The sequence below is a fragment of the Leuciscus leuciscus genome (assembly GCF_965113295.1).
Source record: "Leuciscus leuciscus genome assembly, chromosome: 24".
NCBI classification, from domain to species: Eukaryota; Metazoa; Chordata; class Actinopteri; order Cypriniformes; family Leuciscidae; genus Leuciscus; species Leuciscus leuciscus.
In genome coordinates this window covers 28,879,925-28,903,066 of record NC_138723.1, presented here as the reverse complement: position 1 = coordinate 28,903,066, position 23,142 = coordinate 28,879,925, and the positions used below count along the sequence as shown (strand labels likewise).

Here is a 23,142-nt window from a genome sequence, read left to right as displayed (position 1 = left end):
ATTTCTATGCACTAACGGCATAGAATAGTGCATGAATATGCAAATTAGAATGCAGCTTGTGTCTTAAGAACTAGCGGTTAACCAATGGGTACCAATCAATCTTACTTTTCCAATTACACCAATCTTAATATTTGATGTAACCGAGTTAAAAGAAGTTAGGAGCAGTCTAGATGTAGAAGACTATGCAACCGTCCACTGGACACGTTCTTCACAGGTTCACCCAGATAATGCTGGTTTGACTCAAGACTTTTGTGCATGTGTGTTTAAGCTTTACAACAAGAGAAAAAGCACACTAACTTTAAAGGCTGTCAGCAGCAAAGCATCATTAGATTGGATACAGCATTCGAGAGGGTCCAGCGAGAGTCATGTGACCAAACACAATCACTAACACAGCACAGATTTACACTCACAACCGCGTTTACCGTCGCACGAGGATCAAGGGGGCTGATTTCACAGTAAACCACACTTTAAGGCTTTATTATTACTCTCAAAATATCACAATACACCAGCTGGTTTATTTATAATCAAGTGAAAATATTGCAGGAATGTTTCATATGTGCAGTGACAAGAGTATTACAAACCGAATCGCGATAAAAACTCAAGATGCAGGGAACCGAAGCCAATATGATTCAGTTATTTATTTACATTTTCAAGAGAGAAAAGAAAAAAAAAAGTATTAGAATTGTACACAAACATTTAATTTGGTCAGTCACTCACAATATTGTGGATTGAGAATCCAAACGTCATGAACACATCAATATTTAACACATTGTTCACTGTTGTCACATTTAAAAAAAAGGATTCACGTCACATGTTCACTCTACAAGGCGCTTCAAAACTGCCAAAGCCGAATAACGAGTCTAAATATAGAGTTTGCAGCATTTTCACTCACATGTTGTCCATAGATAAGGCTAAATAAACAGTCTGATGTCAACACACTTGTGTCTAAGAGTAAGGCACAGCGGGGACGTTTGACTGGAGCCCCTCTATGCTTTTATCTGGATCCGTTTTGAGCTTGTGCCAGACCCTGAGGAACCGCCAAGGAACGCTGAAGAAAACCGAGTTCTCACACAACATGAAAACCGATGGCAGAGTAAGTGTGGTGCATCATGGGAAATCAGCCCCCTCTGAGCCTGTCATTGTGTACCGTTGGATCGTTTCTCTCATGTATTCGCTATGACTGCTGCATGATGAAAGCACCAGCCCACACCAGGACAGAGAGAAAGAGAGGGAAAAGAAATAGAAAATCAGAGAGGAGAGGTGGCCGAAGAGTCCAGTCCAATCAGATCGTGATCACATGACCTCACAGCACGAGTTCTGCTTGCGTGCCTAGAACATAATCAACATCACATTAGATTAAACACGCAATGTCCTCAGGACCGGTTGCTGTGTTCATGGGCATGTGAAGTACTGACCGTTTTATAAAAGGCTTTTGATTGGTTTCCCAAATGCTCAGATTTCTGAACTAAATCATCCAGTTTTTCTCCTCTCTCCAGCAGTGACTCCATCGTGCTGTGCTGGAGAGACACATTCAATTAAATAAATAAAAAATCATTCATTCTGCATACCGAGTATCAATAAAGGCTAGAAAAAAAAGCCTTGAAACTTGTTAAACACACTGTTCACACATTTGCTCACCAAAATAATTTTGGTTTCGTCCAGTTCAGCTTGCACTTTGGTCATAGCGTCCGCCTCACGTGGATTCTGCAGAACAGGAAATAAACTCATAAAACTGTAAGATGTAATAAAATGTGTTTTTCATGTGCTAATCAAGTGCCCTTAAAGGAACACGCCGACTTTTTGGGACTTTAGCTTATTCACCGTATCCTCCAGAGTTAGATAAGTCCATACATACCCTTCTCATCTCCGTGCGTGCCGTAACTCTGTCTGACGCACCCACCGCTAGCCTAGCTTAGCACAAAGACTGGAGGTAAATGGCTCCAGCTAGCATACTGCTCCCAATAAGTGACAAAATAACGCCAACATTTAACTGTTTACATGTTGTGATTTGTATAGACACAGTGTGAACAAATAACAAGGTCACATGAGACACAGCCATCTTCTAACCGTATACATACTGGGAACTATATTCTCAGAAGGCGAAGCACTGCTACTTGGGCGGAGTGATTTGCTCGCAGCGCCTGAGAAGCCCCGTGGTGAGGAGCAGAGAGTTCGCTCAGAGTTGGAGTAAATCACTCCGCAGAAGTAGCAGTGCTTCGCCTTCTGAGAATATTGTTCCCAGTATGTATACGGTTAGAAAATGGCTGTGAATAAGCTAAAGTCCCAAAAAGTCGGCGTGTTCCTTTAAATCTTGACCACTACATGGCTTATCTTGGCTGATGCAGTTTGATCATTATTTTGATGATTGCTCCACCTGGTATCTGGCCAGATGACTGTCCAGTGCTGTGTACTGAACGCTCGCTGGGGATCCAGACGGCCAGTCTATACTGTTCACCTGCTTGGAGAACTCATCCAGCACCTACACACAACCACACACACCCGGCAAGAGAGAGAATGGGGAAGCAGTAACCTAATCAGTAAACATCTCAGAATCATTTTTTTAAATATTCTTTTAAACTATATTTAATATTAAAGTTGACACTTACATTTTTAAATGTACACATCATAATGTTTTTTCTTGTACTGTCTTTATAATGATAATAATTAGATAATAAAGACTGTAGACAAGAGAGACAGATAGAAAGAAGGATGGATGGATGGATGGATGGATGGAAAGACAGACAGACGGACAGATAAATAGAACAACAAAAAAGACATATAGACAGAGAGACAGACAGATAGATAGATAGACAGATAGACAGACATATACAGTATATAGATAGACAGACAGACAGACAGATAGATAGATAGATAGATAGATAGATAGATAGATAGATAGATAGATAGATAGATAGATAGATAGACATATACAGTATATAGATAGACAGACAGACAGATAGATAGATAGATAGACAGATAGACAGACATATACAGTATATAGACAGACAGACAGACAGATAGATAGATAGATAGATAGATAGATAGATAGATAGATAGATAGATAGATAGATAGATAGATAGATAGATAGATAGATAGATAGTATTGTATTGTATTGATTTATTTATTTGACCATTTTGTTAAAAATACGATACATCTTAGCATCATACATTAAAAGAAACAAAACAAAGTCAGGATAACACAATAAAGCCCTAGGGCTAGATAGATAGATAGATAGACAGACAGACAGATATATAGATAGATAGATAGATAAACTGGCAGTATTTATCTTGCTAATGTTATTGGTATTGGTTATGAAAAGCTTAAAGTCAACAACACACACCTTGTCAAGTAAAGTGAAACAGACTCTGGAGGGATATTCACTGTCTGCGATCACAACACCACCGAGATTGTCATTCCGCACGTACACGTGACACAAGTACTCTACCAGGGAAAAACACACACACACAATCAATACAAACCACTGGGAAAAAGATTAACTGTACTGAATGTGTACTTCAAATCTAAAGTATATTTTACAAAGCTCCGTTGACTAACATACTAAACATATGTAAAGTACCTGCTTATTTTTGTGTTTTATTCGATATTCGATTTAAAGTTAATATATTTTAATATATTGTATTATATGTATTAAATTCCAACTTCATCCTTACAAATGACATTATAAATATATTAAAATACAAACAAGTTTTAATAGAAATTACATTAAAGTATATTTTAGTTATATATAAATGCTTTTCACAATCTGCATCCAAGTTAACCATATTTCAAAAACAATGTAATTATGAAATGAAATATAAAGATGTATTTTAGTTCAGCTAACTCCATTTAAAGGTGCTCTAAGCGATGTCACGCGTTTTTTAGGCCAAAACATTTTCCAGGCTCCACAAACGTCAAAAAAAACAAACTGGCCCAGCCTGGACCACGAAACATAACAAACAGTGTTCCAGCCAATAACCGACAGGAATGATTTGGGGGTGGGGGTTGGGGGGTAGGTGCGCGTGCACATGAAGGGGGGGAGTGGAGGAGAGAAGCATGAAGAGGGAAGTTAGCTAGAGGAGAGATGTCCTAGACAACGACAACGACTAACGCTAAAAATGTATATTCTTGAGAATTTTGATATGGCCGACACACGACCAAAGAGACGACGTTCCGATGCCCAAATAACAAAGAAGAGGGAAAAGGAGAAGGAAAAGCGTTCAAAAGGTGGTGAGAACTCCGCCGGCAGAAGGGCTTCCAATCCCACATTCAGCTGGCTCTGTTTCTGCTGGACAGGGTAAATCCAGTTTGGTGTTTCTAAATGGTTCATGACTGTTTCAGGAAGCACGGAAGGGAGGGGGAGGGGACGGGATGAGGAGGAGGGAGGGTCGAGCTAGCCTCCGTTTTGTTTGACAATACTTCGAACGTCAACAAGAAGTGACGTCACCCAACATCGCTTAGAGCAGCTTTAATATAAATTAAAAAAAATCAATTAACATGCAATTAAGTGTCCAAAAACATTACATTCAGTTCTCACTTCAGTATATTATTTCTGTGATTTGTACTCTTTTATAAAACTATGCTAAAGTGTAGGAATGCATTCTGTATAACTCTAGTGAACTGAATTTGAGGCTCTCGGAAGCTCAGCTGATCAGTTTGGGGCTTTAATAACACAGTAAACCTAATAACTAGTCCTTCATCCTGCACAAGCTACAATTAAACTCAACATCTACAATCAGACCAGGAAGAAACATCTCAGACTTCATCTCCATGAAGGAGTAATCTCTGACCTTGCTCTTTGACAGACGCACGACTTCCTAATGCTGAACGCTCAACAATCAGAGCGCTGGTGAACGTCATAAACTCCTGAACACTGGAAAACAAAAACACATTATAGATGCAGTTTGCAGTCTAACACCTAAAACGGTTTAGTATTCAGTGCAATGTGTCCTAGAAGTTGTACCTGGATCTCTGGAAGAAGCTGAATGATGACAGATCGTACGCCGCCTTCAACAGGTTGGACTTCGTCGAGCCTTTATACAAGATGCTCAGACTGTAGAGTTTCATGGTGTTTCTGGGCAGGACCTGCAACACATCATTTTATGATTTATTTTCATTTTATTGAATTATTTATTGTTTTGGATAACCAAGTTTCCTATAATTATAAATTAAATAAAACATAATAAAATAAATAATTAACACTGAGGTTGATTCATTCAGAACTATTTTTATTTATTGATTATCAAGGTTATTTTTTCATGAACGACTAAAGACTAAAACTATTGGGTCAAAAAACATTTTCGTAAACTGAAATAAAATAGAAATTTAAACATAAATGAAAAACTAAAACTAAATGAAACTGACAACAGTTACTGAAAAAATAACTGAAACAAAATAATAATTAGCAAAAATAAATAATCGGTTTCGTAATTAATGAGCTCTCTCATCCTGTAGCCTACAGGGAAATCACTTTTTTCACACTTATGAGCGTTGCGCTCGACACGGCACTCAAGTTAAAATAAGTTCAACTTCTTCAACTGTGTGAACCAGCCCTGAGAAGCAGAAATGGCCAAATAAGTATTTCCATCATGTCTAGACAGCGGCACCTTAACTCCAGGTAAGATCACCATCTCATGTGAAACTAGGCTAAACAATATAGGCCTGCCACTCATATTAGACGATACCACACTGAGCAGAAAACGGAAAAAACAAATAGCATGTCTAGTACAGAAACAGACGTACATTTGTCAGAGTAGAAGTATACTAAATGTCTGGTCTGATTGGAAAATTTGAATATGAGTATATGATTTTAAACCATGCAATAGACAAAAAGCATAAATGGATCAATGCAAGAATAATGTTTGAAAGGATTAATCATAGAAATAACCTTAAAGAATAATCATACGCCTATCTTTTTCTTATACACCACGTTTAACAAGATTTCATTTTTAATATGAATGAGTATGAATTAATGATTTTTACTTTTTAGTTGCATTTGTTTGGTTCTTTGTCCATCCTCAAACAATTATTTAATTTTTGTATTATTAAGAGGTTTTCACAAGAGTTAACTGTAAACTGCAAACATTTTGCTGAAATGACATGTCTTTAACTGGAAGTGTTCTGTTAACTCTGCTAATTACTAAAACTGAATATATAAACTAAAACTAATTGTATAAAAATGCGTTGAAAATAAAAACGAAACTAAAACCATTAATGAAACTAACTAAAACCAAACTGAAATTTATAGGAAATTTGAAAATGATATTAAAATAAAAACTAATTTAAAAATGCACAACTATAATAACCTTGTATAGCACATGATTTTATCCCAAGTGACTTACACTGATTATACATAAGTCAGTAGGCACAGGACAATATAGCTAGCAGTCATTTAGCTTAGATCCAAAGTGACACCATTAGATTCCCCTGGTTATGATCAAGAACTCAATGGTTCATGGGGTTTGAACCTACAACCTTTTAGTTGCCAACTCAGACCTTTATAACCACTACACCACACCCATAACATATCAGCGTATGCAGGACCTCTAGAGAGGATCCCAATACATGGAAACCTCGGATCAGATTATCAGAAGGTTTATAAAGAGGATACTTTAGCCTCTATTCAGATGTGTCATTATGATTCAATACAGTTCAACAGGCTGATGACTAACAGCTGCTTAGCATTCGTGCTAGCTCTAAAAGTCCCCGATGTCTCCAGAGTCCAGAATAATCTTTCTTAAAATGAATCTTTCTGAAACCGTTTCGATAATGTGAGATGTGACATTATAAATATACATAAACAGTTGTCATTCTTACCTGCTTTGTATAAAACAGCCAAGACTGAAGCTAATCCGCTAACAGCTAATCTACACAGATCAGAATAACTTTTATTTAACGTTATTTGTCTAAACTGACAACGGTGTCTCTGGCGTGCTATTATGTAAATTAAAATAATTACTATTTGTATTATGGATTATAATATCCCTGGCATCCAGGATAGTCCAGGTTTACAGAAGGTATTTAATCAGATCACAACTATCCGAGGATTTTTTTTTCTCCCCACAGAAACTTGCTAGCTGGCAGAAAGCGGCATTTCAAAATAAAAGACCCTCATACACACCCATATTAACTGACGTGCACAAAATAAAAGTCTCATGTCCATTCATGAAAGCGGACATAGAAAAACAAAAGTCCCTCATAAACACCGATTGAAAGCTGACGTACGTAAAATAAAAGTCTCTAATGAAAGAGAAAAATAAAAGTTTAAATTATTTGTGAAACTGAAAGCTGACATATAAAGCATAGATATGATAAATAGTGTCACAAATGTCCCTAATCCACACTCATGCAAGCTGCCATAGGCAAATTAAACCATAATAACCCTGCAGAACTTTTTATTTTATAGTCACTGTTGCTAAAATAATAAATCATCATAAAGACGCTTTGCTTTTAGCATATTCTAGCCTGTTTCCCAGTCTGGCTGTCTACAAACCAGCCCATCAACCATTTTAGCATTATATAATACTATATACAAATTTTATATTTAACACATGATTTTATCATGAGGGATTTACAATGCACTTATTATTTAAACTACTGAATTAACCTCAATGTAAATGTCTTCATTAAGTGCATGATGGTGATAGATCATTTGAAACTACAAATTAATGTAGGCTACATAATGTACATAAAATTTAATTTTTACTTACATTATACATAACATTAAAATCACAACATAACAAAATTATATTGAGACATTTTATTAGAAAAAAATGTGGACATTATAATATTTGTGTACACAAGTATGTAAATTGAGAACAGGCCAAAAACAGCTCATTTTGCCTTCTTTTAATAGTAATAGCCAGTGTTGGGTAGTAACGCATTACATAATCAGCAAGTTATGCAAGTTACATAATCGGATTACTTTTTTCAAGTAACTAGTAAAGTAATACATTACTTTTAAATTTACAACAAAATATCTGAATTTAAATGTGAACATTTAATCTCACTTTATTAACCAATGTCTTTGCTGCTGACTTTTGATAATACAATTCAACCATATGAATAAGCAAAAACGACTTTTAGATAAACAACATATTTGTGTTTTATCTTATTTTTATTGCTGAATAGTGTTTATTTTTAAACAAACAAACAAACAAACAAGCAAACAAACAAACAAGCAAGGCCAGCCCAGGTGAGAAAAAGTAATGTGACGCATTACTTTCCATAAAAAGTATCAAAGTAACACAATTAGTCACTTTTTTAGGGAATAATTACTTTTAAAAGAAACTTTGCCCAACACTGGTAATATCTCATTCTTCTGACTATTCACATAAGACTCCTTGAATTAAATAATAATGATATTTCTGTCTTTTATACTCTGTTCCACAGAGAGAGTGATTTGTAGTTTATGAGCCTGAATGCTTAAAGAGGGCAATATTCCACATATACAATCCTTCTCTAATCTTCATCTATTCTATACTCAAAGTTATAGTCTTGAGTGGGTGCAGTGTCCAGTTCAAACCACAAGTCAAGCCAAGAAGCATCTGTTGTTGACATTGCTGGTGTGGTGGGTGGAGGTGTAGTCGTCGTTGGGGTTGTTGTGGTTGTCGTGAAGCCTCTCATCTTCTCCATTCTCATCTTACGCATGCGCATCAGTCGTAGGCGACGCAGACGGTCACTCTGGGGGGCCGTGGCGGCCCCTGCGCTCTCGACGCTGACACGGTTGTTTGTGTTTCCGGGGGTGTTGGTAACCAGTCTTGGCCTCTTCCCACTCTGGCTCATGATTTGTCGGATACGAGCCCAGTTGGATTTGGTCAGTGTGAAGCTGCAGGGTGTAGCATTGGCATCATAGCCCACAATGCAAAGACGAGTCTGAGAAGAATAACCATCCGCTCTTGCAGTGACGCGATACTCGCCTGGGTTGAGAAGACGCCAGTAATCGCCAGTGGCAGCTTTGAGAAATAAAAGTCTGGATTAATATAACATATAATATACTACAAAGATATGTCCTAAGCAGGGATTCCCAAACTTTTCTGCCAGCCAAAACCTTTTGACCTAAAATATTTACTTAAAGTCCCTCTGAGAAGTTAATATCTGAACAACTGAACAACATGTTCACAATTCTCTGATGGGGATTAATGGTCACATGTATGTATATGTGGAAGCCATAATTATGACATTTACCCCTGGTTTCACAGACAAGGCTTAAGTCTAGTCCGAGACTAAAATGCATGTTTGAGCTGTTTTAACTGAAAGCAACTTGCACTGATACTGTACATCTTAAAATATGTCAGTGCCATTTTTTTGTCTCAAGATGCTCACCAGTAATGTTTTCTTTAGGGCACGTTTATAAACGCTACTTAAGTGTCCTAATTTAACTAAGGCTTAACCCTGGCTCAATCTAAGCCCTGTCGTCTGTGAAACCAGGCAAAATCGAAATTATGACACACGAAGTTGGCATTCTGACTTAAAAAGTCAGAAGTATGACATTCAAATTTTGAAATTAGAGAAATTCAGACTTAAATATGACATTAAATGTTAAGAAAATTGTCCGTTATGACATAGAAAGTCATAAATTAAACTTTTTAAGTCATAATTATGACTTCTTATATCATGATTTCGATTTTGAATCTACTCCTTTTAGACCTATTAGGACAGAATGTCTGTTACCTGTTTTGACGTCATGTTTGATTCCCTCCACTGACACTGTGGCGTTTGCTAGAAGATTCCCACCGACATCTCGCACAACTCCTTTAATGCCTCGATGCACCTGCGGGTCACAGACATTATACGTTTTTTGAGACTTTGTTGCTGTTATACAATGTGCGTTGTCTAGAAATATAAATTCTATAAATTCTGGCTTTGAGCTTCAGCCACTATGTCACACAGAGATCTGAACTGTATGTGTTTAGTAACCTGTTCAATGAAAGCCAGCAGAGACTCTCGGTTGTTTTCCCACTCTGACGCCAATTCGCTTTCATGTGGAAACTTATCGCACCCAAGAAAGATGGAAATCTCAAAGCAGTTGGTGTGCAGGTAGCTGAAATCGTTCATGCCTAAAGCAACACAGAAAAGTGTAATTGTAAGAGGAGTTTTTTTCCTTTACAGATAATAAAGGTTTTTTTATTTAATTAAAAAATTTAACCCAACGGTTGGGTTTCTCCATATTTGACCCAAATTTGTGTTGAAACAACCCAACATTTTTTAGAGTGTAGAATTTTTTTAATCATCACATACTGCCCACAACCGGCTTCCAGCTGGCCCGGTTGATGATGCCCTGTCCGCCCGTGATGTCATCGGTGTGACAGGACCCGCGGTGGTTCTCCGTCATGGTCAGGTGACTGTGCGCGTACGTCATGGCGAGCCACCGAAACAGGGTTTCGTCCGCCGTCTCGCGAAGAGCGCCCTCGTTCTGTCGCTGAATCCTGGCCCATGTTTCTTCGTTCATGTGGTGGTACTCAAACCCCGACTGACGCCCCCTGCTGTCCGAGCCCGTGGCCCGGGGTGGACGCTGCATGTCGAAGGGGTACGTGACGATCTTCTCTCCGCCCTGGAGATTAGCGCCCAGAACGAACGGTGTCCTCTCCATCCAACTGATGATTGCTTTTGTTTCAACTGCGACCTAGAGTGCAGGATTGGTTTGTTTTGTAAATGAAACTCTGGAAGATAAATTACTGACAGAACTATTCTGCCTTCAAGTCATGTCAGAATGTTTACGAGATGAACACCATTGTATCTTCGATTCGGTCAGATTTAGTTTTAGTCATTAATGACTGTAAACGTTTTGTTTGCTCATTGTCCGGTGTATTTTGCTTTTTATTTTGTTGCCAAAATTAGTTTTAGCTTTTTTTTTTCTCTAAAAACTGTTGGGTTGTTTCAACCCAACTTTGGGTCAAATATAGACAAACCCAGCCATTGGGTTAAATTTTTAAATTACATTTTTAACCCAACGTTTGGGTTTGTCCATATTTGACCCAAAATTGGGTTAAAACAACCCAGCATTTTTTACAGTGTGAAAAATATCTGAAACATCCTTGCAACAATATTTAGGCAGGCTACTTGACAAGAAAAATTGTATTGCAGAAAATCAGTGTTGGGTAAGTTACTCTAAAATGATTAATTACTAACTACTAATTACATCTTCTACAGTGTAATCAGATTACTCTCTCTCTAAAAAGTATCAGTTGTACAATACAAAGACAGACATGAAACTACTCTTGTAATCAATTCAAATAAATAATATAAAATTAGAAAAAAATATGAGATGGAAGAAAAAATTATATTTCAATGCATGCTTTTGCATTCACTTGCAAATATGTGGCATTCTCGCGCAAAACTGTTGCCTAATCTCAATAAACTTTGTGTTCGCTCGCAAAAGCACTGAAATATAGTTTTCCTTTTGCGAACGAACGTGAAGTTTCTCTGGGGAACGAGATACTTTTTGGAGCAAAAGTTTTGCGACTATGCAAAAGCATTGAAATCTAATTTCCCCTCCCATCTCATTTTTGTAAATATCACCATGCATTATTTAAATAAATAAAAAATAAAAATAAAATTATCTTTGTTGGATTTGTCTGGATTTTGAAAAACAAAATTATTGAAGTTATTTTTGCCACTGAATTAAAAAAGGGTAATTGTGACTTTTTGTCTCACAATTCTCACTTTTTTCTCATTGTGTTTACATATCACACTTCGGAAATTGCGTGATTTAAACTCGCACTTGTGAGAAAAAAAAGTCTGAATTGCATGATAAAAATCTTTAAATCATAATAATCATAATCAAAATCATAATTATCTTTTAAATGTTTTATTCTGTGGCAGAAACAAGCTTCCATAGATTGCCCAATCCATTATCCATCCACCCATCTATTTACTGATTGATTTAGATTTTTTAAATAATTTTTCCTAACTTAAGTAGGATCTATCTAGGTTGACTTGAAGGCAGCTTTGTGTCTAGACAGGGCTCTTTCTTCAGTTCCACTCACAGAGCCATTGAGAAAGTTCTCAGGCATGGGAATATGGTGATTGGGAACGATCCGTGGCACCCATCCCCTGTCCTCCGCACCCCACAGGACACTGTTCAGGTCTGGGAAATTCTGGAAAATATCGTATCCCTCTTCTGTCCAGTGGCCCAAAGCCCAGTTTCCCATTTCAGAGCCCTAGACAAACAAGTATCCGCCCAAGAAAACAATGAGTCACATGACAAACAGAAACGGTATGGGCCGAGAGAACAGGGATTATTTGTTTAAAGTGTGTCTCACCATCTCGAAGGCCAGCTCATAGGCGTCAGGGTTCAGGGACGGCACTAGATGGATGCGCACTCCTTCCACAAGGCGGCGCACTCGCGGATTGTCGTCGTTGTATTCTTTACACAGGAACTGCATCAAGAGCAGCACAAGTTCCCTGCCCAGGACTTCATTCCCATGAAGCCCTGCTGTGTACCGGAATTCTGGTTCACCTTAGAAAAACATGGTTTGAATTGGTGGGAGCAAATTAGTGATTGACCAATCAATTGGCCATTAAACAATAAAATATCTGTAGGCTATTTATACATAGCGAGGTGCAAAAGTTTGAGACCACATTGAAAATATGGGAACTTTTTTGCATTTAAACATTAAACGAGTTTTAGAATAAATAAAAAAAGGAAGTTATGAAATATAACCTTTCAGATGCACAATTTTTAATTTTTAAAGTTTTTAATGTTGTTTATATGTATCTATGTGGTGTTTTTAATATGCTTTAAGATAAACCATGTGTAAATTCATAAGTCGACAGCATTGCTGAGTATTTTCTCCTTAAAACTGCAGTGAACCAAAGACAGTCTCAGAAACACGCTTTGAAATCGCTGGTGTTTCTGACGTCACAAACTACCTTGTAACCAATCAGATCAACGTGTGATCGTCAACCAGTGGATCTCTGAGCTGAGTGAGTGAGTGGAGGCGGGGCTCATCTGCATATTCATAGAACCTCGTATACTAAATGAGGCGAGGGTGTCGAGTTACATTCAAGCTATTTTACGCCATGAACAAATTTTTTTTTCGAGGGAAAACACTTTTAAACATGTCATTTTGGTGATCAAAGATGAGTTTAAGGGATACAATTATTGACTACAGGGGGACTTTAAAATTGCAGTTTAACTGGTCGGGTTGTCACACCCTCTAAGAAAATACCTGTCTCATGTTCTCCGGGGTTATCTGAGATCTCCATGGCGTACATCTTCAGCCCTTGAGAGCTTTTTCCGATGTTGTATATTCTGGTGATGTTGGGACATTCTTCATTTATGACCTTCATCATCTGTTTATACACACGATACATGAAAACACTTGCAGGACAGCAGCTTTTCCACAAGACTACAGAAGAGAGTCCAAACTTCACGCTGGATGTGTTGTGACGTGCATCTGAACCTCAGCTTTGACCTCAGTGACCTTGAGAATACCTGTGTGACTGTAAACGTCTCACCTGTCTCATCTCTTTGTAGTTGTGATGCCTGTAATCGAGATCATCCGTCGGTGGAACGTCGTTCTCAGTTGGATAGCTAGCTGGTAAGAGAGACTCATTTGAGCTTATGGACATACATGACAAAAATATGATGAAAAAAATATTTTTTTGGGTTTGAAAAATGTTATTTGAAATCACATTTAGATATGTAATATCTAAAAAAAATCATAATTTTTGACTTTTTAAGACGTACATGACAAAATATGATTAAAAAAAAATATAGTAAATTGAAAAAGATTTTTATTGAAAAGATTTTTTTCTTAAATCGAAAAATATTATTTAGATATGGAAGCCCATTTCTACCACATAAGAAAAACAAATGTTTTGGTTAATCATAATTATGAGATTCAAAACCTGTGATTATGAAATAAAAAAAGATTATGGCATAAAAGTTGAAATTATAAGGAAAAACGTCAAAATTATGACATAAAATGACATAATTATGACATACTAAGTCAGGAGATAAAAAGTCATTATAATGAAAAAGTCTAAATTATAACATATTAAGTCATAAGGAGATAAAAATGCATAATTATGAGATAAAAGGCATAATAATATGGTCATACAAATGAGAAAGTCAAAATTATGAGATTAAAATAGTCAAAATTATGAGATTAAAAAATCCAAATTAATGCATACTAAGTCAATGATGAGATAAAAAGTCAAAATTATGAGAAATTAAGTAATAATTATGAGATTCGAAAATTTTTAATCATGACATAAATTGAAATTAGTCTTCGTAGTCACAATTTTTACTTTTTATTTTATGACATGCTCATTTTGACTTTGTTGCGGTAAAAAGTTATTAGATTAATGTCAAAATAGAGTTAGAGTTCCAAAAGAGGTTTTTTTTGGGGGGGGGGGGGGGGGATTAATATCATATATCAAGGCCATAACCATGTTTGGTTTTTTTCAGGCTTTCAAAGAAACAGAACAGTGAAGGAAACTGGTTACGGCCCTGTCATATAAACATGCATTTCAGAGCAGTTTATCAAAACAAATGGGTGGAGCGTGAAGTCCAGATCCCTGTCTCTCTATGTAATTTGGGTGTAATGAGTGGAGCTAGAAGGTCCGACCACACCCTACCCCACCCATAACACTATTCCCTCCACGCATAACACTATTCCCTACACCCATTAGATCCACAGAAGTGGAGATTGACTAGGTCAAGCTCAACCCATGAGGTTGAGAGGGATAGAGCTGGATGTCATTTGGCTCTTCAGTGAGCACCATTGAAACGAATGAGTCAGGCTCAGGTGAGAGCTGCAGTGCTTACTGGGTAATGGGCATCCGAGCACTTCTATCCTCATGCACAGGCTGCCGTTCCAGCTCTGCGGGAGAACACGCATGTAACGCGCCACCACCGGATACGAGAACTCCGTCATTACTGGAGTGTCTTTATCCACATTCCCATAAAAGAGCTGTGGGATGAAGAAGAAAAAAAAACAGGTTTTGGCCATGCAGGATGCTTGACATTAGGAGTGTAACGGCACATGTATTCGTCCCGAATCGTTTTTCGTCCCGAATTTTTTCAATTTATTTTAATTTATTTAAACACATACAGTATGTGACCCTGGACCACAAAACCAGTCACATAGGTCACAATTTTGAAATTGAAATGTATACATCATATGAAAGCTGAATAAATAAGCTTTTCATTGATTAATGGTTTGTTAGGATAGGACAATATTTGGCTGAGATACAACTATTGAAAATCTGGAATCTGAGGGTGCAAAAAAATCGAAACATTGAGAAAATCTCCTTTAAAGTTGTGCATTTATGTCCGTGATTGTGCAGCATTCACTCACAAAAATAAATGTTTTATATATTTACGGTAGGAAATGTACAAAATATCTTCATGGAACATGATCTTTACTGAATATCCTAATGATTTTTGGCATAAAAGAAAAATCGATTATTTTGATCCATACAATGTATCGTTGGCTATTGCCACAAATATACCCGTGTGACTTGTGACTGGTTTTGTGATCCACATTTGTTAAAAAAACACAGTTTAATTTAAAAAAAGAAATTTTGTGTTTAGTTTTCTCCCCCTGCTGTACCGGACCCGTAGTGAACCGTGACTTCAATACTGAGGTAAGTACCGAACCGTCATGTTTGAGTACCGTTACACCCCTATTGACTATAATATAGTTTTATGCCGTTTTAACGTAAAGTGTGTGTAACTGACCCACTCGGCGTAACCATCATGAAGCACCGTCCATTCCCGGCTGTCGTTACTGAAGGCCACGAAATACGACGACACAAAGTCATTACTGGAAGAGAAAAGGAAGCAACTCATTGTCTTTCTGCAACACTTGTTATCAAGTGAAAAAGTCTGAATGTTTTGACCCCTCCTCTCTTACTGTGAGTCTGAGCTCCTGCCCTGCGTAATGACCCCTGTGAACTCCACCTCTCGACGGGCGTCCACCTGAAACCAGTGCTCCTTCTCCTCCGTGTCAGCACACCACGCTCCGCCGTAAACGTCCTCCTCATCATCCGAGTTCTGCGAAACAGAAGCTCACTTTAAAAAATTTGTATGCATTAATATTCCCTCATGATCTTGAACTTGCATTACTCACATGAGCACAACAGCTAAATGTGTCAATGCATCAACTGCAAGTCTCTTTAAGGAAAGTCATTTCACTCGTTGTCCATCTTTGAAACGCCTCTTGGCACCTCTTGACTAGTTCAGTCATGCAAGTAAAGCTCTTTGAATGGGGAAACATCACTTTCTCTAAAGCGGTTCACCAAGCTTCAATTTCCTATTTGAAATCAATTAAATCTGACAACTGTCTCATATATTTTGTTTCTAAATCGTGACAAAAAAAACCCCAGCTTTTTGTAAGTGCGTGTCTCAGCCGGAGCTTAATTGGCGATTGGTTCATATATTTAGAAGGCAGGAATTTTCCCGCCATATTGCACTTTCTCCCATTCACAGTAATGTGAGTGCACCGACTTTCTATATATAAAGTCTTTGCTATAGTTTGTGAAATAATCTGCTCTTTCTGCTTAAATTTATGATTCAATTATTGAATTATCTTGCTTAAGTCTTTGTGGTTCACCTAGCTAGTTTCCACTAGTTTGATGTTTTGGGGCACTTTTGATATTTTAGGCTGACCAGCTAAACCAGCTTTAAAAAGACCAGCAAACCACTTAGACAGGTTTAAACCATGCCTTTTATTCTTCTTCTTCTTCTTCTTCTTTTTACAGCTCTTTATTTATTGTTACAATTTGTTATTTGTTTTTATTAAACAGCTAAATGTCTATTTAATCTTCTCATCTTCTTCTTTTTGCAAATCTTACTTCAGATATTTGTGCACAGCATTGGCTAGTTTTGGCATGAATTTGATTTGAACATTGCAAAATAATATTTTCTTACTCAGCGTTCTTGTTTTCCAGTACCAATATCTCAGCATTCAAGATACATTTACATGAGAACAAATATAACATGAAATATTAAGTCTTGTTTTCTGAAAATATCTAAATTAAGCAAGTTTTTGCTTAATATATATATATATATATATATATATATTTATTTATTTTTTTCATGTTTTAAACCTTTTAACTTTTTTTTTTAATAATTTTTTTAAGAAAACAAGCCTTTTCCATCTCAAGCAAATGTTTCCTGATTCAAGAATGTTTAGATATTTGTACTAGGCTAAGTAAGTTTGCAGTGATTAAGCACTGGAATATTTTCAAGTATTTTGAAATATATGATCCTATCTATTATCCTCCTCACAATATTTGAATTCTTATGAAACTGTAATATGGTTTGACTATATATGTACCTGCATGTTCAGACGTCCTCTCAGAGCTGAAAATCCATGATGAGACATCGACGACGCCAGTATCTGATCGTCCTCCACTCGATGGGACTCCATGCCTAGAGGAGGACACTCTGAAGGACCAGAAACACTGTATCATTCTTTCTTAAAAGCTCTTAAATCCTATAATAAGAGCACTGACAGCTTTCTCTGAGCAGATGTATTTCAGACACTGAATATCTCTCATATTTTTACAGAGGAAAACCATTTGTGCTGAACAAAGGCTGAAGCTGAAGCCAACAGCGGTTCTGGTCCAAAAAGCCAGAAACTCCAGCTGGAAACCAAAATCACTGTGGGGGAAGAACATGTCGGCTCTGGCATTTACTGCTTTCAGCTCAGAGTTCCAGCTCACGGAAAACCACTTCTGCATTTACAAATACCCACTTCCATAAGAGACCGTGTGTTTTTGCTCTGATTATAATGTGATTTGTGGCTGTTTTCCATAAATACTCACTCTTTGGCTCGGCATGAGGAGGCGTCTGCTTTCTCTTCTCCTCCTCCTCCTCTTCCCACATCTTCCGTAGTTTTTCCGCTGTGTAAGGGAATGGAGAGACTGAGCGTCATACTGAGAGACTTCAGAAACAGGTACATCTTTGTTGTTTTTACTTATTGAATAAATGCCAGCACAACTCAGAGAGAGAAATGTGCTAAAACTTGCACTTATTTCATAATAAACAAACTCACAAAGTTTATTTCATAATCTCATAAAGCTTGTCAAGAGCACGTTTCAGCCCAAAATGTGTTTTTTGTAAAGAAACTGCAGCCTATTTTGTATTGCAATATTATTTACAGTTTAACACTGACATTTTCAAAACAATTAAGCATGCATTAAGCATTTATTGCTGAAATTATTGATTTTTTGTTGAAATTATTGATTTTTTGTCATATAGTAAAAACATTTAAAAGACACAAAAATACAAACAGAGCAGCTAAATGCTTTCTAATGAATAAATAGCAATGGTATTTTTCACTACATCTCTGCTGGTCAACATATGCATGCAATAAAAAGCCCATTCTCTTTCATTTGAACAAACATTCAACTGATTTACAGACCCTTCTCCTCTTTGGCCTTTCTCGCTCTTTCTAGCTCTTCTTCCAGCTTCTTTGCTGCCACTGATTATTCAGAGAGAGCAAATTAGAAAAAAAAAGAAAAAAATCTATGCATTCAAAACATTATGACAGATTCAAGCTCTTTGAGAAAGATTGAAATGGTGCAAACGTACAGTCAGAATAATCATATTCCTCATACCAAGGGGCGATTGTTCGAGGGGTGGTAGTGGATTCTTCTATGAAAAAGGATTATTTGACAAATGTGAGTAATCGAGAACATAACATGGTATTTATTTGCATTCAGTCATGCATTGCATTCCTTGCTTATATGCTGTTTGCATTTTCACATTATTGCATAAATGAAATTGCATGTGTGATTTTTGCTTTTGCAACGTGTTGTTGGTGAGTGTAGCTGTTGCTATTTAGGTGTTCGGAGTGGTTTTTAGCATGTTGCTATGGTTTCTTTTTTGTTACAAGTACTAACTTTTCCAGACTTTTCCAGTTTTGTTACCTGGGATTGGTAAGTATATACTTGGGTCATCAGTCTTGGGTGGCTCCTTGACTTTAGGGATGAGGTCGGGCTCTTGAACGTCATCTATCAAGTGATAAAATAGTTTATTAGTAGTATAGTATTTTGAGAATTTGATGCTAATGTGCATTGCTTCAAACATACGTCGGGCGTCCCAGTAATCCGTGTCATGCTCTTTGATTGGGGGTGGTGTCATGGTGTCTTTCTTGCTGTGTACATCTACTGTAAGAAAAAACCAGAGATAACCAAAGAGAAATATCGTGACTACCCAGCTAACAGGGAATGTTCCCAGAACGTTGGCTAACGTTAGTGTTATGAACAAACGTTAATATAATGTTCATTCAAAGTTGTTCAGAAAACATTCAAAAGTGTCACATAATGTTTGCAAAGTGATAAAATTGAATTTTTCCTTGACATTAGTCATAGTAACATCCATAGTATGTCAAAATTAAACTTTTCATCTCATCAATATGCCTTTATATGTCATGAGTTTTTATATCATAATTATGATTTACCAAAGCATGATTTTTTTTCTGTATGTGGTGGGAATGGGCTTCCATAAATATGGAATTAAAGGGAATGAAAGGTGAAGGGTGTCATTTCGGCACCAGCGTGATGCTGAGGTGGTTTCTTCTCCAAGTCTCTGATGCTTTGGTCTCAGATCTGTTCTTCAATATAAGTCTGTGGGATTTTAGTTTTTTTACCACATTGTTTACACTCCTCGGGAAGTCAATGTACCAATGACTTATAATTAGGCCCACTCAGAAAGCTCCAAAGACTTCCACAAAACTGAGATCTGAAGGTTAAAACGAGCTCAAAAGTCTTACTTGCTTGGGATTGGAGAAAGTTCTGACACACTTCACCTTTGACATGTTTTGCAATGTGTTGTATATGTTGCCATACCATGACCTGGGCCAATGGGTTTCTTCATCTCTGTCTTTGGTGGTACTGTTGGAAATACTAAGCATAGAAACTGTATTTAAAGACCACATTAGAATTCACTTTAAAATAATAATGTGCCAGAAGATTGTATAAACATACACGTGTCCCATCCCAGCTCCAAAAGCAGTTTCTCCTCCTCTTCCTCCATGGTTGACTTTCTGGTTGGTTTAGTTTCTCTGGTTGTTGGCGTTGTGGTGGGCTTCAATGCTTTCGGCTTTTTGGTGGGTTTCGGAGGCTTTGGCTTCTTGGTGGGCTTCGGGGGTTTGGGTTTCTTTGTTGGTTTTGGAGGTTTGGGTTTTTTGGTGGGCTTCGGTTTCTTGGCTTTGGCTTCCTTCTCTGCCGCCTTCTTTGCCTTGGCTAGACAATAAATGGGAGAATGATATAAATACGTAAGGACATCAACATTACTCTAATGATGTACGGCAGAGGATGAAAACTGTGAGGAAAAGTTTCAACTTCATCTTTTTTTGATGCAAATAACACTTCCATATTTGTCTTGTGCATTTATGTTAAAGATATGATGCTTTTCCAGAGCAAAATGTCACTCAGATGTTTGTCCTAAAGTTCCTTCGGATAAATGAAATAGAAAGAAACATACAATTGGTTCCTTTCGTGCTTTTCTTTTGTACATGCGCCTGTTTTATTCACACATAAAGATGTCACACTGACATGTTGCCTATTTAGACGGCGGCTTTGAGTCAAACTCATAGTTGTTCAAATTTAACGAATCAAAGAGAAGCTTTTATAAAGTTTTACGGCTGTCATAAACTACTGAAACCACTCTGATGGTGGAAGCAACATTTGAAATACTATCAGATTAAATCCAGACCATGGAAACACAAATAAATCACTGCTTGGACTGGAAGTCATCCCTCCTATCAGATATGAATTATTACACAAGCTTATGTTTAAAGATTTAACATCTGCACAGAGTTACCAAAGAGGTCTCTTTAATATCTGTAATGTTGTTTCTCCTTGAAAGCAATTAGATTAAATAAACAGTGGAAATCGAGACTTTTGCTTTTGAAAAGAACGACGTAGAAATTGCCAGTTAATTCCACAAATAATTACAAAGAAACAATAAGTAACACATTGAATTAAACATTACATTTTGAAGTATAAAGTCTAGTATTTTCTTGTAAAACATACTCCAATAATCTTTGTTTCTACAGATTTCTCCTCTATAGAGTTGATGTCTCAAACTGAGATCTCAATATGAACTCAAACATTTGAGTTTTATTTATTTAACAGCTTTTTACTCTTACTGGATGACAACTATTGACTCATTTTGGTCTGTTTTTGTCCCCAGAAATGTTAGGAGAAACATCTGAGACAAAGTCAATCCAACAAGATGATTGAGATCTTCCGAGCTACAAAAGACCGATAAAATGTTCCCTGCGGATGCTGTGCAACTTCCTCCTGTTGATAGTTTTCAGTCCGCGCAGCGACTGAAGGAAAGCTGTCACACACACGCAGCCGTCTCAAACAGATCCGATAACTCTCAGTGCTTCAATTCAAACCAAATGTCGGCTCTGTCTCTCTTCCCGTCTGTGTTTCCCAAACCACTCGTGACGTGAGCAGAACGGAGAAGCAGAGAGAAGCCCACAGAATGTTTGTTTTCGTATTCAAAACCCGTAGTGTAACCATCTGTGATTCTCATTCAACCCCTTTTGCTAGCCCAACACTGTAATTTCATTCCCACATGCCTCCTTCATGTTTTTTTTTCCCCCAAATGAAAGACAAAAGGAAGAAAAAACGACAGCAGAAAGTGTGTCAGTGGACTGACCAGTCATGGTTTCACTAAAAAAATGTTGCATAACCTCAAAGGAGCCAGTAAAGCTTTTGGCTGAGCCAGATATCTGTCATTATGACAAACCACAGCCTTCCTATCCTACATGAAACTGGTCTGCAAACACCAAAAACATCATTACATACAGTCGAAATGTATTCTGTTCAATGTTGAGCGAGCAACTTACCAGCTAATAACTCTTCAGATGTCTTTTTTTTCCCCTTTGGTTTCTCTTTTTCAGCCACTTCTTCTGCTCCAGGCTCGTCCATCTGAGTGTCTTCTGAAAATCCATCATGTAGATCTTCTCTTTTTGAAATAATGCCGCTGTTTTGCCTCATTTGGACGCTTCTGGTTCTCTGTTTGGACTTGGCAGCACTAACCAACTCTTCATTGATAACAAATGTCAAAATCCAGCACAGGGCAAATAAGGTTGCGTACAGAGAAACCCTCGGTGCCTGCATGGTTATCTGGGACCTTCTACTACACCAAAACTGCAGATTAGAGATGGTCTCTCTTTGAATGGTAAGTGTGCGACAGCTGAAAAGCACAAACTGGCTAGCTTGGACTCGTCTTTGTAAAGTAGATGTTTGGATATTCTTGGATTATCTGCCGGAGATGGTTTCAATGAAGCTGGTGTGGAAGTCAGATGTAACGGGATTGTGGCTGTTTTTCCTTCTTTCAGTGGACTGGAATTCCTCTGACATCCCCCTCTGAGTGAGTGAGGAGCAGGACAAACCCACAGGGAGAAAGAGGAGGAGACTGAGGGAGAGAGAGAGAGAGAGAGAGAGAGAATGTACACTTGTGTTCAAAGGTTTGAGGAAAAGTAAAACAGTCTTTGTTGCGTAATATTTTGTGGAAACCTTAAATCACTACCATTCAAAAGTTTGAGGTGAAGTAAGATTTAACCCTTATATTGTGTTTTGGGGTCATTTTAACCCAGATGTGTTAGGTAATGTTATTGCATTGGACTAAAACTTACTGATTTCTCTTATACAGGGTTTAACTATACCTTCCAAAAACGTCATTTTTTTACTTTTTTGGGGATTTTTTTCCCCACACCTTGTTACACTTGTGGTGTTCCTAGTCAAAAATAACCGGCCTATAAAAAATAGCGTATAAATCTCTTGTTATACTATATTATCACCAAATATTGGATTCAATCTTTTTCTCAACTTGTTTTCTCTCAGTTAGGACAGGTATTGTAGTTATTTTTGAAACTGAGAGATAGTTTGATCTGAGCTTATGCACCTCAGTTTTTAAGTAAAAAAAAAAAAAAAGCAGTATTAATGATAGAAATGAAACACCAATGATAACTGATCAAAAATCATCATCATAATGATTTCTGAAGGATCATGTGAAACTGAAGACTGGAGTAATGATGCTGAATATTTAGCTTTGATCACATTTGATTTTATAATATATTCAAATAGAAAACGGTTCTTTTAAACTGTAATAATTTAATTAATTTCACAACATTACTGTTTTTACTGTATTTTTTATTAAATAA

General features: G+C 37.1%; 2 protein-coding genes and 1 long non-coding RNA gene across 4 annotated transcripts in view; all 3 read right to left on the bottom strand.

The window, feature by feature from the left end:
* LOC309489359 overlaps nucleotides 1–23,142 on the bottom strand; it is a 44,321-nt gene that overhangs the window by 10,668 nt on the left and 10,511 nt on the right. The window lies entirely within an intron of this gene.
* ykt6 (YKT6 v-SNARE homolog) lies at nucleotides 624–7,082 on the bottom strand. Its single transcript, XM_082158095.1, has 8 exons — nucleotides 6,815–7,082; nucleotides 4,962–5,083; nucleotides 4,789–4,871; nucleotides 3,342–3,442; nucleotides 2,375–2,479; nucleotides 1,639–1,704; nucleotides 1,416–1,517; nucleotides 624–1,329 (listed from the first exon to the last, which is right to left on the bottom strand). Exons 2-8 carry the CDS (start codon nucleotides 5,063–5,065, stop codon nucleotides 1,294–1,296), a joined length of 597 nt encoding a protein of 198 aa, XP_082014221.1. The 5' UTR covers nucleotides 5,066–5,083; nucleotides 6,815–7,082; the 3' UTR covers nucleotides 624–1,293.
* On the bottom strand, nucleotides 8,144–22,365 carry aebp1a (AE binding protein 1a). Of its 2 annotated transcripts, none has more exons than XM_082157956.1 (20): nucleotides 21,823–22,365; nucleotides 19,946–20,203; nucleotides 19,808–19,864; nucleotides 19,049–19,126; nucleotides 18,887–18,970; nucleotides 18,549–18,608; nucleotides 18,379–18,438; nucleotides 17,780–17,857; nucleotides 17,290–17,399; nucleotides 15,865–16,004; nucleotides 15,690–15,774; nucleotides 14,775–14,919; nucleotides 13,460–13,539; nucleotides 13,171–13,294; nucleotides 12,262–12,458; nucleotides 11,986–12,159; nucleotides 10,238–10,622; nucleotides 9,917–10,056; nucleotides 9,671–9,770; nucleotides 8,144–8,952 (listed from the first exon to the last, which is right to left on the bottom strand). In XM_082157956.1, exons 1-20 carry the CDS (start codon nucleotides 22,094–22,096, stop codon nucleotides 8,459–8,461), a joined length of 3,123 nt encoding a protein of 1,040 aa, XP_082014082.1. In that variant the 5' UTR covers nucleotides 22,097–22,365; the 3' UTR covers nucleotides 8,144–8,458. The 2 variants fall into 2 exon arrangements, with proteins under 2 accessions (XP_082014082.1, XP_082014081.1); XM_082157955.1 differs by having other exon boundaries at nucleotides 18,549–18,611; nucleotides 21,823–22,364.

Coding starts and splice junctions, on each gene's coding strand:
- ykt6 (XM_082158095.1), bottom strand. CDS start 5,065: ATGAAACTCTACAGTCTGAGCATCTTGTATAAAGGCTCGACGAAGTCC. Junction 2,480..3,341: donor GTTTCACTTTACTTGACAAG/GTGTGTGTTGTT, acceptor GGTTGTGTGTAG/GTGCTGGATGAGTTCTCCAA. Junction 1,330..1,415: donor CAAAAGCCTTTTATAAAACG/GTCAGTACTTCA, acceptor ATTATGTTCTAG/GCACGCAAGCAGAACTCGTG.
- aebp1a (XM_082157955.1), bottom strand. CDS start 22,096: ATGCAGGCACCGAGGGTTTCTCTGTACGCAACCTTATTTGCCCTGTGC. Junction 20,204..21,822: donor ATCTGAAGAGTTATTAGCTG/GTAAGTTGCTCG, acceptor TTTATTGTCTAG/CCAAGGCAAAGAAGGCGGCA. Junction 12,160..12,261: donor ATGAGCTGGCCTTCGAGATG/GTGAGACACACT, acceptor TTGTTTGTCTAG/GGCTCTGAAATGGGAAACTG.